The sequence below is a fragment of the Xenopus tropicalis genome, chromosome 3, assembly GCF_000004195.4.
Source record: "Xenopus tropicalis strain Nigerian chromosome 3, UCB_Xtro_10.0, whole genome shotgun sequence".
Taxonomy (NCBI): Eukaryota; Metazoa; Chordata; class Amphibia; order Anura; family Pipidae; genus Xenopus; species Xenopus tropicalis.
Genome location: NC_030679.2, coordinates 39,717,460 through 39,736,554, shown reverse-complemented (window position 1 = coordinate 39,736,554; position 19,095 = coordinate 39,717,460). Strand labels below are relative to the sequence as shown.

Below are 19,095 nucleotides of genomic sequence, written 5' to 3'. Positions count from 1 at the left end.
AACTTTAGCATGTTACTAACACTAGAGCGCCACCTAAAGAAGAAACAAAACGTCGTTCTACAGGTTTAGCCTAAAAGCATTTTAACTTCTGTATTCAAATTTCATCCACCTTCTACTCCCCATAAATTTGATAAAGCAGCACCAACGCAAAAACTATTTTTGATATTAAGCCAGGAACCCCTACCTCTGGCTGTCAAGCTACGGATGATGCAATTTCCACATGGTTGTGGACGTCTCACTGTATGGGAACTATGGGAAATGCCGTTCAAGATGGAACATTATACGAAGTCTAAATGGAAAGCAAAACTACAATGACCAGCGTGCCTTGCGCCCGTAACAGGAAGCTTCCATCTAGGAGCCGGCAACGTGTGTCAAGGAGCTGAGACAGTGTGTAGCTGTGCTTGGGCCTGAGGCTGCTGGGAGAGACTCACCATGACGGTCAGTGTGCTATGGTTATGCCTTTAGTTCGCCTTGTCTTTGGTCGGGATATAGTGGCCACTTAAATGCATGGCAGCGGTCTCGTTTGGAAAGGGGCGGTAGACTACATTAGCACGTCTTACACTGTGTTCATTGGGCATCCCCAGTGCAGCTGTTAACTTGCAACCAGAATTTCTCTATAAATGCAATGAGAGAAGTTTTAAAGGGGAAGTTCACCCCAAAAACTATTTTTGGCATAATGAAAAATTATAACCAACTTTCCAATATACATTATTTGCACCTTTTCAGTGGGTTTCTACTTATTTGAAAGTGTGATTGCCAGGGAAAGCAGCATTTGCTGATCACTTTTTTCCTAGCAGCTGACTGAACCTTAAAGTAGTGTAATAGGAGTCCTCCAGATCTGTTAAGCATCTGACATCTGCTACATTGTTTCAGAAGTCAGACCCAGCAGTGCAAAATATATAAACAGTCGTACAGATCCTGCCTTTAGTAGCATTTACATTTAAAAATAACTTCAAATCCAGTTAACATTTTCTTCAAATACACATATACGGTACAAATATACATAGGAAAGTTTCTTTGAAAACATTTTCCAACATTGTGCTAAAAAAAAAAAATATATTCTGTGGAAGATCCCTTTTCACAATGGCATGTCCAAGAAACACAGTCTCACAGTCTGCAAATGTGTCATTTATCTTAAAAAGAAACAAATTTTAATAACTTATTTTAATAAATGAGTGTCTGGCCGCTTTCACTTGTTATTGGATGCTCAGCATGGGCTTCTGAAAGTTGTAGTTCAAGACTGAATCTATAATAAATATAAACACTGCACTTAGATTTACAATTGTCACCCTGATGGATCCGTTTGCTCTGTATGGTGCCAGTTCATTATTATTATGCAGGCAGCTGTATCCCTGGGCAGTGGGGATATAGCTGCTTCTTTTATTATTTAGCTTTTTCACTTTTTTGTTGCTGTTTGCTAGGGATGTTAATAATATAATCATTTAGTCAATGAGATTCATTAATTCTAGAGTCACTGATAACTAGGAAGTATTTTAAATCCAAACTTTACTAGAGGCAGAGTATAAGAGTAATAACAATAAATAAAACAACCCAGGTCAGATGTGCTTGCACCTACAACTTAAAGTTCATTTAAGGTGTCCTCCTCATTTTAATATAGGGCAATTGTCCTATATGAATATACAGCCCAGTTAGTGTGGTTTATGTGCCTGCTTCTTGACCAAGGGAGACTTTATCTCCCTAAAGCTGGCCATACACGCACCGATACTATCGTAAGAAACCTCGTTTCGTACGATATTCGGTGCGTGTATGGCATGTCGGCGAGTCGACCGATATCGCAGGAAGCTGCTGATATCGGACGACTCGCCAATCGGGCGCCATAGAAGGCGCCTGACCAAAATCTGCCGTCAGGGCTGAATCGGCAGAAGGAGGTAGAAATCCTATTGTTTCTACCTCCTTATCTGCTGTTTCAGCCTTGACTGTGTGTGGCGGATCTGGCGATGTTTCGAAACATCGTCAGATCGCCACGTGTATGGCCAGCTTAAAACTTGCATCTTTTCAAGAAACGTACTCTGTTCCACCCTGCCTTGTGTCCAGGAAACAGGAGCACATTGTTTACAAGATTGTTATATGGAATATGGGAACATAAATTCTTAAAACAAAATTTCTGTGTCCAACCCCAATATAACATTGTGTGGCTTTCATTAAAGTGAGGAGGAGTATTAATAGAAACAGTAGTCTGAGACAGTGAACTCAAACTAGCTACACTAGATCAGTTGACCCAAAGATAGCTTGCTGATCACACTCAAAAGGAGAACATATAGAAATGTTCTAAGATCTGTTTGGAGGCTTTGTGCTTTTATTATTTTTTTTTCTTTTAATGCAGGGGTCTCTAACCTTTCTTACTCATGAGCCACAGTCAAATGTAAAAAGACTTGGAGAGCAACACAAGCACCATAAAAGTTCATGGAGGTGCCAAATAAGGGCTAAGATTGGCTATTAGGCAGCCTCTATGCACACTATCAGCTTACAGGGGGCTTTATTTGGTAGTAAATCTTGTTTTCATTCAACAAAAACTTGCCACCAAGTCAGGAATTAAAAAATAACTACCTGGTTTGGGGGCACCGAGAGCAACATCCAAGGGGTTGGTGAGCAACATGTTGCCCCTGAGCCACTGGTTGGGGATCTCTGTTTTAAGGTTAAAGAGCAGTATTTATCATAGCAATAAAAATAGCGGTTTGTGTTAAGTTCAGCATAAGCAGGAAACCTGTAACAGAACATAAAACTATGGAGGAGCAATATTTTACATTTTGTAAGGCCCTGTGTCCCAGGATACTTGTTGAGGGGCCACAATAACGACTAGGTGTTTCTTAGTAACATAGGGAATATTTGCTTTCTCCTATTGGACAGCACCAGAGCAATATATCTAACTGCAGGTTTTTTGGCTGGGGCAATTGCTGTTAATTCTACCAGATTACACTCTGGCACACTGCGTGTGGCTAAAATTGTTTTATAGTAAAAAGGCTATAACCTGGCAAATGTTCTTAGCAATACAGGAGTTACCTCTTTTTAGCCAGCTGAAACATTTCTTCTGTGAAGTGTGCATCACCATTGTAGATAGGCAGGATAATTTGTAAGTATTTTGTAAGACTGAATATTAAATCTTTCTTGGGCATTATGGCAGTAAGGCACACTGGAACGCGGGCTTTTGTTTACTATTAAATTATAGGTTTGCATCACGTTTTATTAGGGCTTATACTACATAGTCATGCATATTTAGTGTGTGGCATAACTGTCCTCTAATACTTATAATTTCTGTTAAAGGAGCGAAAAGGAACAGCTAAAGTTGATTTCCTCAAGAAGATTGAAAAAGACATACAGGAAAAATGGGATGCTCAGAAACTATTTGAAGTCAATGCTTCTGATTTGCAGGCTCAGAACAGGTAGATTGCACTTGCTTTAAATATAGCGTTCATTATTCTGAATTGGTGTATAAACAATTTGAGAGTATAAAAGAGTATACAGTGTACATACTTGGTGAAATACAAAACAAGATATCTCTGGTTCTTTAATTAGGCAATTACATCTAGATCGCACCAATGACCCCAGATCTTATCAAATGTAGTGTTTTTATATGTATGCTTATATAATGGGTCCACATTATAATAACCAAGCTTTAAGAGCAGAAGGTGTTGTTGTCATCCAATACATAGCATAAAACAAGTATTTGCAACCTGAATGTAAAATATTTCATAGGGACAATATCATCCAGAACAACCATTAGGCAAGTGGTGGGAGCAATGAAGTGGCTTCCCAGGAAATCTAATACTGCTGTCCAAAATCTCAGAAACTGGTGGCAGGACCAGATCATGTGTAAGAAGTCGGCCAAAGCCATTCCGCATGTAGGACAAGTATCATTTGGGGCCCATGCTGTCTGATATAGCCTAATTGGTGTAATATACAGGTAGTGGATAGTTTTATATGTACTGTATTGTGCTAAATATCTTTAATAGTATGCAACCTAGCACTAAATGTATGGGGCCTCTATGTAGATACATTTGCTTATTGCCTAGAATATTTGTCAATATGTCGAAATTGCAGCACCACATTTCATATTCATAAAACTGCCTTTATTTCACATATGGCACAGACACAGAAACCTCCTGGTCTTTTCTCAAGCTTAAGAAAGGACCGAAATGTTGCTGTGTCTGTGCCATATGTGAAATAAAGGCAGTTTTATGAATATGAAATGGGAGTGCTGCAATTTCGATATATTGAAGTCTTAAGGTATGTGGAGGTGAACATATGATGCTGTGTGCACCCCTCTGATAAACTTCCCACATATTGTATTTTGCTAGAATATTTGGTAGCCAGTTAATTTTTGAAAATTAATAATGAAATGTGACCTTTTTAAAGATATAACATACAGTATAATATATCATTTAGTTAATATTTCAGTGCTTATACTGTGTATTTAACGCTCTGCAGAATGTTGTGGTTTTTAACAGTACAATCTGCTTGCAATGGCTGAGCTATGGGCTTTAGTTTTAACATTTGCACTTCCTATAATTTGGGTAGGTGATCATCATATGGAAAAATTATTGGCATATCCAAATTATTGAACTTCCAGACTAGAAAACTTCTAAACGTAAAGCTAAATAATTCAGTAAAAAATGAAAATTGCATTAAAACATCATTGATGGCATCATATTTAAGGCTAAGGTTAAATAGCTCTTTAAGGTAAAATAGTTATACTCTCAACTCATAATGTTCTGAGCTGGTACAAATTTGAGGACATTAAATCTTTAAACAGAGAACTGTTATGTGTTTTGGCATATTCTACATTTTGCATATCCTTATGTACTTAATGTATTACATGACTTTCTTCAAATGCCAGTTTGTTTTCTAATATTGTTTTCTGAACTTTCTTAGCAAAGGCAAATACCTTGTAACTTTTCCCTATCCATACATGAATGGACGTCTTCACTTGGGGCACACTTTCTCGCTGTCTAAATGTGAGGTAAGTGCCTGCATCTCTACGCTAATATAATTATTTCACTGGGTCAGGGGAAATACTATATAGGGGACCCAAAACACTGGATAGATCTTATTCAGATGGTGGTACATAGTTTCCTGGTATGCAGTGATCAGCAGGTATTTGGCTGTATATAACAAGTAGTATTGGATACTAGCATTATTCAATGATTTAAGAATTAACGTGTATGTACTGTTAACATTAAAATAGTTTGTATGTAATTGTTCCCAAAGTCTATAAATACCACCAATAGGAATATGTGACTTCTAGATCCCTTTTCTTTCCAACTATGATTGTCTTGGAAGAATTCAAAACAAACATTGGGGAATTTTTTTTTGATGCAATGACAGCAAGTTCTAACTGTGGTCTTTTGACAGGTAGAATGAGGGAGTTGAAGTTAAGTATCGGTAGGAAAATGGAGTAGGCTGTTATACCCTTTGCTCGTTAATGAAAATGATATTGCATGAAGCAGATACTAGCAGCCTTTTGAATTGTAGGACACTTTAACTTCTAGGCAATGATCTGTGGTGCAGTCAAATGAGAGTTTGGCTGATCAGATCATTCAGCAGGGTGCCAATACATCTAGTCTTTATTCTGTCTTTTTGTGGCCATATTTAAAGTCCAAATGGCCCCTTATAAAGTTGGCATTCTAGGATAAATGTGAAGTGGTTTGTGTGCCCATCATGTCACTTACTACTAAGTGTTTATGGGAACATGACCACATACAGCATTTGCTCCACCAGTATATTTCCTCTGGTAAGGAAATTCATGTCACAGCTTGGGGTTCCTGACATTGACTTGAATGGCAACTGCCTGTAAAAGCCCAAGATTTGAAAGGTACAAAACATTTTCCAAAGGAAAGTGTATTGTTTGTTTTGACCTAAAGATAACTGATTAATTTTGTCCTTATATTATTTTATAGTTTGCTGTTGGCTATCAGAGAATGAAAGGCAAAATATGCCTCTTTCCATTTGGTCTGCATTGTACTGGCATGCCAATCAAGGTAAGTGTGGAGGTTTAATTGAGACCATTGTATGGTAGTTTGTCCTTGATCTTCATGTTATTGTACTGATTCAAAGCATAATTAATCATACTCTCCAGTTATTAATTTATACTCCCTATTATTATTTTTTGCCGTAGAAACTTTTGAAAACACATCTAATCTATTTTTCCAATAGCAATCTACACACTGACAACAAAGAGTCTGATTAAAAGTGAAGAGAATTCCTGCAGATTTATGCTTTCTACATTGTAATAACTAAGCTGGCAGATATAAGCTGGCCATACTCCTTGAGATCTATGCAGACTTCTTTATTTTGCAACCCATGCTTTGGGTCAAGTGAGACTAATCTGATTGTTGGCCAGATATACCAATCTTTGGGCAGATATAAATAGGGGAGGGTGTTGGGAGGCCCCAATACACGGGCCAGTAAGCTTAAAGTTGCCCATACACTGGTATAATCGGGCCCTCTAAACCAGATTGGCAGTTTACGTCTGTCCCTGTATGACCAACTTAAACTATCTCTCTGTGTATTGAGTACTCAGTAGAAGTTTATATGTTGGGGCCAGGCTGCAAGTGAGACAGTAACTGCTTGAGCAAGGCAGAAACTGCAAGATGAAGAAGAACAAGATAGTTAATCAAGAATCAAGAGCAGTGGAGGCCACCCATTAGTACACGGATGACTGCTGTAATAATTCAGTCAAAATACCACATACTCTTTTGATAGCTGAGAAGAATGAATAGCTTAGAGTGTTGCTAGCTTGTTCAGTGATTTAAAATTTGAGTTATGCTTACATGATAAGCATTTATTCAACTAAACAATGATGACACACATGAATGCAATATAAAACAAATAATTAGAAGAGATCATGTTGTAGTAATGTCTTAAGGAAAAGGTTGAGGAAATCTTATGTGACTAATCCTGTTACTACCCACCTTCAGGCTTGTGCGGATAAATTAAAAAGAGAAACAGAGTTGTTTGGCTATCCACCTCAGTTCCCAGAAGAGGAGGAGGAGGAAGAAGAAACATCTGCAAAGAAAGAGGATGAAGTGATAATCAAGGACAAAGCCAAAGGAAAGAAGGTAAGTGCATCCTGAGTTCTCATTAGTAAAGGTGGCCATACACGGGCCGATTGTAGCTGCCGATATCTGTGCCTTAGACCGATTTGACAGCTTATCGGCCAATGTAGGGGCACAAACAACGATCCTGCCTGACCAACATCTGACCTGAAATTGGCCAGATATCGATCGGGCAGGTTAAAAAATTAAGTTGGATCGGGGACCGCATTGGCTCGCCAGGGCCAAAACGACTGAATTAGCCAAAATTCACCTGATATCGCCCACCCGTATGTAGGGATATCATGAGAAGATCCATTCGCTTGGCGACCTCGGCAAGCGAGCGGATCTTAACATGTATGGCCACCTTTAGTCTGTAAGTCTGTTATGGGGAAAGTGGTATTGTATTCATGCATTTTTATAACACCACAAGTGTATGCATTACTTTACAAGGACTGAAAATGAGCAAGTACAGATGTTATAACTTAAATTTCAGTACCCGGTAGGAATGAATTTCTTGCTTCTAAAAACTTACAATCTGTGTCACGGGCGACTAATCTCCCTGAACTACCATCCCACCAGCAAACATGGAAGTCGCCGGTGGGATGGTACACGCTGCGCAGGCGATTTCGGCAAATTACCGAAGTTGCCTCGCGAGGCATTTTCGTCGATTTGCCGAAATCGTGTCGCCGCGTGTGCCATCCCACCGGCGACTTACATTTTCGCCGGTGGGATGGCAACTGATGGCAACTCAGGGAGATTAGTCGCCCGTGAACAGGGAGATTTGTCGCGTGCAACTAATCTCCCCGTGTGCCAGAGCCCTAAAAAGGAATACTGTGAGGTTTCCCAAATGTCAGCTGGGTCATGTAAATGAGCAGTTTTAAAGCACAAGGAGACACTTAATCACTTGGGCTGCTGCCCTGGACAAAGGTTTGCACAAAAACTGATTTGTGCATGTGCATTGCCCACACCATCCTCAAGGGATCACTTGTACCTCTTATTAGGGGCAGTGGGACCATGGGGTAAAATTACAGCTGATTTTGGGATTAGAATTAAAATTAGATAATATGTTTGGTGGGGGTAATTTATTCCCCCAGGGGATGCAGGTGCAAGTTGTGATTTTTTTTTTTTGCAAACCTGTGGGGCATTGTTGACCTTTGAGATTGCCTGTGATAGCTGATCTCAAGTTGGTGACTATTTTAAGTAGAGTTGCCACTTAGTTATGACATTGGTTAACCTGGTGCAGGATAGCTGCCTTAAATCTTGGTAATGGTTATTGCATAAAAATGATTTTATATCTCTGACACTTTTCATATATAGTAGGATTAAAGGAAAACTATACCCCCAAACAATCTAGGTCTCTATAAAAATATATTGCATAAACAAGCTCATATGTAAAATCCTGTTTCATCTAAATAAACCATTTTCATAAAAATATACTTTTTTAGTAGTATGTGCTATTAGGTACTCCTAAATAGAAAATTGCCATTTTAAGAATTAAGGGCCGCCTCCTGGGATCATAGGATTCACAGTGCACACAAACAAGCCAGGGCACACATACATGCTAGGCCTCATCAGCCAATTAATGGACAGAGTTTTGTCTTTTGCTTCCACACTTCTTCCTGTTACAGTTAAAGCTGCCATGTAATCTCTGAGGGAGCACACAGCCCATCACTAAATGGTGGATCAAGGCAAAGGATGTAAAAGGGCAATATTTACTGGTATATATATATATATATATATATATATATATATATATATATATTCCAGTGTGGTGAGATTCTTTAATAGGTCACTTAACATAATATAATCTATCTAGTGGTTAAGTATTCATTCTGGGGCTATTGATTTTCTTTAAATTGCAGGGGATTGACTGGGACTTATACTGCATACATCCAAAGGTCTTTTTTTGTTGTTCATTCATATTAAAACAACAGTGTATGTTGGGTGCATACTTTGTAGCTTTAAATATTCTGTGCTTGTTATATTACCCGACAGAGTAAGGCAGCTGCAAAATCTGGCTCATCAAAATACCAGTGGGGAATTATGAAGTCTCTTGGCCTATCTGATGAAGAGATTATAAGATTTTCTGAAGCAGAACACTGGCTCGATTATTTCCCTCCTCTCGCTGTTGAAGATCTCAAGAGTATGGGGTTAAAGGTAATTTTCCAACTGTTTGCCTGATACAGAATATTCCCATGAGGAATAAACAGTGTTGGACTGGCCCACCAAGATACCAGGGAAACTCCCAGTGGGCCCTCCTGCTCACCCAACCATTTGCCTTGTATGCCTGTTCCATGGCCATAACTCAAATCTATTTAAGAAGAAACCGAAGAAATGGAGGAAAGGATAGATAACATATGTAAAAATAAGTCATTAAGAGACTAAAGAAAGTGAGTGAGCAGAGAAGGGGAGAGTGGCCCTAAGGTTTTCTGCTGGACCCTTGGCACCCCAGTCCGACACTGGGAATATACATACTTAAATTCCTTTGAAACACGATGGGATAAAATTGAGACCCGTAAACTGTAGTATAATCATGCAACTTTAATGAATCATTTTTAATTTAGTAGAAACTTTACAGCAACAATGGTGTTAGTTTAGCCTGTGTGGCATTAATCTACGTCATGATTATTGTCTGTGTCATAGATATCTATCTACCAGCCTTGTAAAACTTACTCCTTGCTATTGTGCATTCTGCTTTTCTTTTTTGTGATGGACACCAGTGTACATGGAATAGACGACAAGTATAGCTCAAACAAATACTAGGATTTTTAGCACAATCGTCATATTCTTTAGAGATTTATTTTAAAAGCACATCCTAGGCTTTGTGGGCAGGTCCAACCTGTGCTAAATGTTTTACATTATCTTGTGCATATTCATGTTTTTTCAAATAGGTGGACTGGCGCCGCTCATTTATCACCACAGATGTCAACCCTTTTTATGACTCTTTTGTAAAGTGGCAGTTTCTGACGCTGAAAGAAAGGAACAGAATCAAGTTTGGCAAAAGGTATTTTGATTTAGTCATTTCCTGGCTAGGAGACTTCAGTGTATGTTTTGAAGGAGTTTTCTGATTCACTATAGGGATGCCATGTAATAGTTCTGGAATGTAGTAGAAAAGGTGAAAACAAGAAGAAAGAAATTATGAAGAAATCAAATGGGGTTGGGGAGTACCAATAAGCAAAATACAATATATTTAGGTGCTTGAAATAGCGAATGGTGGGAAAACCTTATACAGGTATGGGGTCTGTTATCCAGAAACCCATTATCTGGAAAGCTCCAATTATAGGGAAGGCTATCTTCCAAAGAGTCCAATTTAATTATATGTTTTAAAATTGATTTCCTTTTCCTTTGTAGTAATCAAACAGTATGTTAATATCTTTTTAGTAGACTTAAAGTATTGAGATCCAAATTACATTAAGACCTGTAAAAAAAAATGAGAATGAAAAGATGAGTTAAGAGAAACTTGACAAGTGACAAGAAAGGCTTTCCTTTTTTCTAGCACACTAACAAAGAGTACAATTCCTTTTTATTCTAAGGTACACTATCTATTCCCCAAGAGATGGGCAGCCCTGCATGGACCATGACAGACAAACTGGAGAGGTTGGATTTTGCCATATTTCATATTTATTCTGGGTTTTAAAACAAATTTGAGTCATTTTTTCATATACATTGTGAATATGTTTGTTCATTTACTCTTTGTAAGCTAACACAAGAAATGAAAATGTCACAAAGTTGTTATTTCAAGTTCTTTAACTTTGAAAAATGTCATTTGAGAAAAGTCATAAGTATTGAAGGGAATCACAACTCATACAATAAACTTAATGCTTGTTAATGCAAATACATATTTTTGATGTAACTTTTTTTTTTAAAATAGGGTGTTGGACCCCAGGAATACACACTAATCAAAATGAAAGTTCTTGAGCCCATTCCAACAAAATTAAGGTAAAACACCTAATAAAATATTCCTAATGGAGTTGTTGATTTTGCTCTCAGAGAATTCTTTTTTTATGTCATTTAGAAGGAGGATACATTCTTTTGATGTTTAGGAGAATGTCTGAGCTTTGAATTATATTTTTATGGGTTAGAAATAAATACATTGGCCCAAAATTCATGTATATTATGTTCCTCCCTCAAATAGCTTTTAATTTATTTTGGTTAACTGCACCCATGGATAGTCAAAGCAGTGATTCTAGTTTCAGATTAAATTTTTGCATGTTTTCTTTATTTAAAAACATATAATTGATGTTCGGACTTTAGAAAGGATTGTGCAGCCAGTTTAAACATTTTATCATCTCTGTATATATCTTTTTTTCAGTGGCCTTAAGGGCAGGAATGTTTTCCTGGTGGCAGCTACCCTGCGCCCAGAGACCATGTTTGGACAGACTAACTGCTGGCTGAGACCTGATATGCCATACATTGCTTTTGAAACAGCCAATGGTGATATATTCATTTGTACTCAAAGAGCAGCCAGGAATATGTCATACCAAGGCTTTACCAAAGACAATGGAGTTGTTCCTGTTGTCAAGGAGCTCATGGGAGAGGTACTCACTTTTATAGCACCTATCAATAAACAGCTGATTGCTCTATTAGCTGGCCTTGATTACATTTATTATGAAACACATTGAAGATTTGCAGACATAAAAATCTCTTGTATGCCATAGATCGTAGAATCTATGGCCCTGACCCTCGAGTACATGATGTCCCTAACATAATGTTTGTGCATATTAGAAATAGATTGCTTGATTTCATGTTTCTGTCCTTGAACAGTAACTAGTTACTGTGCTTCCAAATAAAAAAAAATCCCAACTTGCTTTCCCCTTACTTTATAGGACCTTCTTGGTGCTGCTTTGTCTGCCCCACTGACATCTTATAAAGTGATCTATGCTCTTCCAATGTTAACCATTAAGGAAGATAAAGGTAAGTTTCCAATCGGTGAAATACACCTGCCAAACTAGGGTATCTGCTTATGTTGTGAATGCACAGAAGGTCCACAAAAACCTGTGTGTAAAGCAAACAGATGCTAGACAATGTATGGGGCATGTTGTTGGCATGGCTTCCTATGAGCATGCATGTTTTAAACTTTTTGATTAATTTGCACTTTTGTTATATTAAAAGACTACTTGTCTTCTGCCTTAATCGTTTGTTCTCCTTGCCCTTTTTTCTAAGGCACTGGTGTGGTAACCAGTGTGCCCTCTGATGCACCAGATGATATAGCAGCCCTGAGAGACCTGAAGAAAAAACAAGTGAGTTTCCATAACTGACACACTACACATTGGAAGTAGCCCTTTCTTTCAGACAGAATAAATCCCTAATCTTAAAGCTGAATAAAGCATCTTGTGAATACCTTAAAAAATACAGGGTTGATTCTATGTAAATTTGTAATTTGAACTACCACGGCTGATGAATAACCTTAAGGGGCTTTTTGCCAAGTCAAGAAATATTTCAGCCCCCAGTTCAGTACTGTACAAATACAATGATGCAGAGAAAAATATGTTTGTATAAAGTCAAGTTAACTGTATTTTTAAAACAAATATATTTAATATTGACTGCTGCTTTGTTTTGATAATTTCAAAGAGAAATTTTAAAACCCCAACTGAAGTTGATCTAATCTTCAGTAGAAATGCTTATTCACACATTTAAATTATAATTTACTATAACAGTTTTTTTTTTCTTCAAACTTTTATTTTTTCCTAATAAGAATAACACAACAGTCAGCCTGAATTGTGTGATTCATGGAGTAATTGTGCTTTTTCAATCTAGGCACTGAGACAGAAGTATGGCATAAAAGATGAGATGGTGTTGCCTTTTGAACCTGTAAGTAAATTAACTATACTGACCGGATTCTCCGTGATTGTCAAATATGAAGTTAATTAAAAAGTCTACGTAACTGACCCACTGACTTTCCTTAAACTGTGTTTTTTTAACTTTTCCTGTCTCCAGGTACCAATTATTGACATACCAGGCTATGGTAACCTCTCTGCTCCAATGGTCTGTGATGAACTAAAAATTCAGAGCCAGAATGATAGAGAAAAGCTAACAGAGGCAAAAGAGAAAGTCTACCTCAAAGGCTTCTATGAAGGTGTAAGTATTTTCGATACTGGCAGCCCCGAACTGGCAAGCTACAGATTCTGGCAAATGCCAGAGGGGCTACTGTAAGATGCAGTAGATAGTCACTATTTATTGGGATGGTGGGGGGCTGTTTGGCCCTCTGTGTATTTGAAATGCCAGGGCCTATTTTAAATCTCAGTCCTGACCTGCTTACTGGCATAGCCATTTTTGAGCAAGTTGGCATCTGACACAGCACCACTGTAGGTGATGTTAGTTTATATGTGCCAAATGCTGATGGAACATCTGATGTTGCAGTGGCAATGATAAATGAAAGTATTCATACTGCTGTATATTCATTTTCCACAGGTCATGATAGTCCCTGGATACGAAGGCCAAAAGGTCCAGGATGTGAAAAAACCCATTCAGAAACTGATGATTGAGAAAGTAAGTTGAACAGCATGGCTGCCATAATGAAAAAAAAAAAGAATAGAATACATATAAAATATGTTGTTTTTTTTCCTTTTTAAATGAGCATGGGGAAGAAGATAAGCTATTCCTAGCTAATCATTGTTTGGTTTTTTACACCTCTATTTCATGGGGTTTTAGAGGTGCGCTGAATCTGGGACAGCTGAATGCCACAGATGATTTTTTAGTTAAAAAAAAAAAGCTCAATTTTGAATATCTAGATTTGAATTTAGGAGTTGGTTACTTGGATTTAGGTTGTTTTAGTTGTCGAGTATTCGCTAATGGGCTAACATTATTGATTAAAGGAGACATATTGGATAAATGGGAAAAAAGGTCATTTTATGAATAATATCCGGTGCTGGTTTCACTTTGTGCTAAAAATTAATCCTATCTGTAACAATGGCCCCTTTATTGGAGCTCCCTATAGATCCTCTCACTTCTCTGTCCTAGTTTGAAATGAAGGGTGGGCGTGTCCTAACGGTCCCTGCCAGAAGCACAGTAGGAGGGGGAGAGCCAATCACAGCCCTGCACTCACACAAGCAAAGACAGGCTTCAGTTCCCTATCAGGTCAGCCTAGCTGCTGATTGGTTCCTATCCTACAGTGCAGGGTACAGAGGGCTGCCGGCTCCCCAGCTCATCCAGAGAATTCAGCCAGCAGGAAGTGGAACTGATGGGTGGGGCTAGTGGGGTTTTTGTGGAATTTCTCAATAAATCAGTCAGAAACACAACTTTTTTAAGCACAATCCTTCTATATCTAGAGGAGTATAATTCCCTGGTGCAGTCTTAATTTTTATAGGATATGTCTCCTTTAAAGGACAAGGCAACGCAAAATATAATTTTTTGCCTAATAAAAGAAACCAAAATTCTAAGCAGCTTTGCAATATACATTTATTACAAGTTTGTAATGCTTTTTGAGTTATTTGTATTTATAATTGCTATTAGAAGCAGTGCTTGCCTGTGGTTTCTATTCTCTGCCCTGGTGGCTCAGACTGTTGAAACATTGTAACACAAGCAGCAGACTGACAGACCTGACTTGCTGGAGAAACAAGACTTTTGCAACATTGTTTAAAATGTAACAATCAGGAGTTCACCAAATGCTGCTTTTAATAGCAATTACATTTACAAATGTTTAAAGCACTGCAAATTTTTAATTACGTCATATTGGAAAGTTGCTTAGAATTATGTTTTCTTTCATTATGCAAAAAATATTTTTGGGGTTGACATGCCCTTTAACTGCAATGTCTGTTTTAGCTTTAAGCAAGTTAGATAGCTGCCATTTGTATCATGCCCACAGTAAGCTTTAAATGTGCACTATACTAGTTAAAGGGATACTGTTGTGATTTTAAAGGTATAGTTTTTTTTTTTCTAAATTACACTGTTTACATAGCAAATAATTCACTTTATCATTTAAAATGTTATTCTTGAACCGAGCTGGACTTGAATTTGTTACTATTGAGTGCTATTCTAATACGTACTGGGAGCTGCTATCTTGCTCGGTTCCCATTGTTCTGCTGATTGGCTGCTGGGAGGGGGGTGAAATCACTCCAACTTGCAGCTCAGCAGTAAAGTGTGACTGAAGTTTATCAGAGCACAAGTCACATGGTTGTGGCACCCTGGGAAGTGAAGAATATGGCTAGCCCCATAATTTTAGCCTATGATTAAGTGCCCTGTGTAGGCACAAAACACATAAGGCCATTTATGTATAATTGTGTAATGAAATAAACTTAGGAATGTTTTTAATACAAATTCAGTATGTTTGACTGTTTGTTGGTGATCTGGAATAGTGCCAGCTGCTCCTTTTTGAAAAAATAAAAAAAACTATTTTAAAAGCAATTACTTCTTCAGCTGCCTAGTTTCTTCTAGACATCTATGAAAAATGCAATTGCCCGGTAAAACCAGAAGCAAAAGATATCTGTTTTCTTCCAGCACAAAGTATAGAGATACAAACAGAGCAAAAAAAGCTCACATTCACTTTTGTATCAAGAGATACAACTCTGGTGTATCCTGAATATTTAAAGAGGAGATACTATTGCCGCAGTCTCAGAACATGGCAGTGAACACTCTCTTGTACCTGAGAGTGAATAAAATAACAATGTTGGAGACTGAAATGCTGATCTTACAAAATGAATTTTTTTTTTGCACTGACTTTTGAGAAGAGTTAAGAACCCCACGCAATGTCTGTCTGCTGGTCTGTCTTTTTACTAGCAATCTAATAAAGATGTTTCACTATTATAATCACTTGCATGGGGGTCACACATTTGTACATGAGTGCATTAAGTTATATCATTCTCAGCCTAGGCTGTGTTCCTGTCTGTACAGACTTTCTGTTAAGTCCGTTAACCCATGCATTGGCATGCAGTGGTATGCTTAGGAACACTGCATGGCAAAAAAAAAATTCAAAAACATTGTGTCATCAGCATAGAATGCTTCATAACACCTTCAGAGGCGGCATGTAGTAGCTGAACAGCAAGCTTATGGCACAGTTTAGTAATTCTGTAATTTATTTCTGCAAAGTGCTAAGTCTTTGCATGCCCAAGATGTAATGCCTCTTGTATTCTCCTTTAGGGCGAGGCTATGATTTACATGGAGCCTGAAAAGCAAGTTATGTCTCGTTCTGCTGATGAATGTGTGGTGGCACTATGTGACCAGTGGTGAGCATATCAAAACATCTGGCTTTTTACTTCATTTTATTTTGCAAATTGAATTTGCTGCACATTTAGTTTTGTATTTTTAAATTGATTAATAATTTGTAAGTAAAATACTTCTTTTATTGAAAAAAATAGCATAATCAATGGATTTCTGTCCTGTCAAAACAGCTATGTTCTCACTGCTGCCTGCACCTGGAAAATACAGCCTAGAGTAGACTCTTCAAAGAGGCCTCGACTGAGGTTGCTCCTATAAAAAAGAATCGGGGGAATTGTTAGGGTCTTTTTTCTGCTTAAAGGAACAGTAACACCAAAAAATGAAAGTGTATAAAAGTAACTAAAATATAATGTGCTGTTGCCCTGCACTGGTAAAAGTTGTGTGATTACTTCAGAAAGTCTACTATAATTGATATAAATAAGCTGCTATGTAGCCATGGAGGCAGCCATTCAAAGGAGAAAAGGCACAGGCACATAGCAGATAACAGATAAAACACTATTGTACTCTGCAGAACGTATCTGTTATCTGCAATGTAACCTGTGCCTTTTCTCCTTTTTTCCAGCTTGAATGGCTGCCCCCGTGGCTACACAGCAGCTTATTATATAAACTATAGTAGTGTTACTGTAGCAAACACACCAGTTTTACCAGTGCAGGGCAACAGTGCATTATATTTTTATTACTTTAAAGCTATTTCATTTTTTGGAGTTACTGTTCCTTTAAGGGAGCTGACCCAATGCTTTCATCCTTTTGGGCCACATGGCTTTAGACTCTCGTAGTCAGAATACAGCCAATAGTCAGGGCAGGCAGCAATCAGAATAGTCAGGAACACCGGATAATACAAAAAAATAAATAAATAAATTATAGTGCACCCAGGAACTTCGTAGAAAATAAAGTCCTAAAATCTGTCATTGGCATCTGTTTATTAATCACACCAGTGCCGTAACAGGTTAAGTGGGGGGTAAAGCCTGCACATTTTGCACTAAAATAGCCTTTCCATGGAAAGAAACTTGCACTGTGAATAATGAGAAGCAGCCTGTTTATGAATGTTCAGTAAAGAGCCAGAACCTACTTTAGGATGACTTTGAACCAAAACACCATACCCAGGAAATTGGATCCCTCTGCCATTCATAAAAAAACTGAAACTGTAGTGTCAGTATAGCTTTAAGCTTAGTTTGTTTTCAAGTTGCTGCCTAACTAAAACTAAAGAAGTCTGGATATTAGACAAAAAGTCCTTTTGTATTATGCTTCTTTTGCCTTCCCCTATAAAATTAGCACCTTGATTTAGCATACCATAATGACTTTAGCATTGTTCCCTTTGTATCATATTGAGATATATTTCTTTTGTCAATGTTTTATTCCTGCCCACAGCTCAAGCTGTTCAATGTTCTGCTTATTGTACTCACTGAAATTAGTAAGTGATTGAAATTGCCTTTAAGTCTGTTCATTAGCAAACTCATTTTCTTGTAATTTACTTGTACTGTCTTGCCAAGTTTCAGTGGAAATTGCCCTGGAAACCCAGAGCGCTTCATTTTAAAGCAATTCTACCTCTCTCACAGATTGCCAATAACTAATTCTAAGCATTCTTCCCCTGGGATATTGACTGAAGAGATCTAATAATTTAGGGAACTAATGTATATCCTGTGACAACAGCTTTACTTGTTGCCCAAACATCAGACTTAAAATATAGTCATTTTCAGTAGTACCAATATTTCCCTTTCCATCAAAGAGGCATGCTGTAGAGCTTCTGGTTAATATAAATAAGGGTCTTGCTGATTGTAAAATGTGACTTATTGCATTTCTTTATTTTATTTGTATTTATGGTGCTGTTTTATTAGATCCTATAGAAACTGTTGTGGCAAATCTATAAGTACAATTTTGTGTTTACAATAAGAGAGCTCTGTGGCATATATTTGAGAAGCAGGTCTGATAATTGACTACTTCACTTTTAAAACTGATTGGTACCCAAAATACAGCTGTTAAGTTTTATCTTTACTATCTCTGTATATGCCTGCTACTCAATACCTAATATATACCTTCTGTTCTCATTTCCTTTAAGTGTTTACTACTATATACTACTATGACTCTGCAGATATTACATTTCTTCTGAATGAATTGTGAGATTTGCCTTACTCTCCTATAAAGCAGTGCTTATTGATTAATTGAATTAATACTTTTAACTGATTTAACTTCAAATGCCATTAACAGGTACTTGGACTATGGTGAAGCAAACTGGAAGACCCAAACTACTGAATGCTTGAAGAGCTTGGAAACGTAAGTCTATAAGTAATAAATAGTGATACATGTTGGTCTTTACTGTTGGTGTATGATGCAGACAATCAATGAGCTTTCATTTTTCCAAAGATTCTGTGAAGAGACCAGGAGAAACTTTGAAGCAAGTCTTGGCTGGCTGCAGGAACATGCCTGCTCAAGGACATATGGCTTAGGTATATGCTCTACCAATAAGACATACCCTATATGGAAATAGTTTTGGAGACTGGTAGTCATTACAAGCTTTCTGTTTTTTATGTAATATTTTTTTAATTTAAAATTCAGGTTCTCGCTTGCCTTGGGATGAGCAGTGGCTGATTGAGTCCCTTTCTGATTCAACAATATACATGGCCTACTACACTGTCTGCCATCTGCTTCAGGGGAAGGAACTTAGTGGTCAAGGGGCATCTCCACTTGGTATAAGGTAACATTTTTTATTAACTTTGAAGCCTGTATTTTATCACCATTACTTCTGTGACTGAAGGCATTGAAGTGACAGCCAAGAAAAAAAAAATAGCATGCAGTTTTAGCAGATTATTTCCCACTGGGTCCTTGAGTTATACAGTCAGTAATCCTCAACTTGTACAGTGGGAATTGATCTGCTACAATATGCAATGTGTGT

The 19,095-nt window shown here is 37.7% G+C and overlaps 1 protein-coding gene across 1 annotated transcript in view; it reads left to right on the top strand.

Moving 5' to 3' along the window:
- The first annotated feature begins 418 nt into the window (after positions 1-418).
- lars1 (leucyl-tRNA synthetase 1) overlaps positions 419-19,095 on the top strand; it is a 29,596-nt gene continuing 10,919 nt past the window's right edge. The window contains 19 exon segments of the mRNA NM_001015831.1: positions 419-438; positions 3,283-3,401; positions 4,891-4,978; positions 5,916-5,996; positions 6,936-7,076; positions 9,048-9,209; positions 9,944-10,056; positions 10,586-10,649; positions 10,924-10,991; positions 11,365-11,590; positions 11,879-11,966; positions 12,216-12,292; positions 12,810-12,863; positions 12,990-13,130; positions 13,464-13,541; positions 16,128-16,213; positions 18,411-18,476; positions 18,567-18,649; positions 18,759-18,897. Of these exon segments, the coding sequence (NP_001015831.1) occupies positions 433-438; positions 3,283-3,401; positions 4,891-4,978; positions 5,916-5,996; positions 6,936-7,076; positions 9,048-9,209; positions 9,944-10,056; positions 10,586-10,649; positions 10,924-10,991; positions 11,365-11,590; positions 11,879-11,966; positions 12,216-12,292; positions 12,810-12,863; positions 12,990-13,130; positions 13,464-13,541; positions 16,128-16,213; positions 18,411-18,476; positions 18,567-18,649; positions 18,759-18,897 (1,880 nt within the window). The 5' untranslated portion in view covers positions 419-432.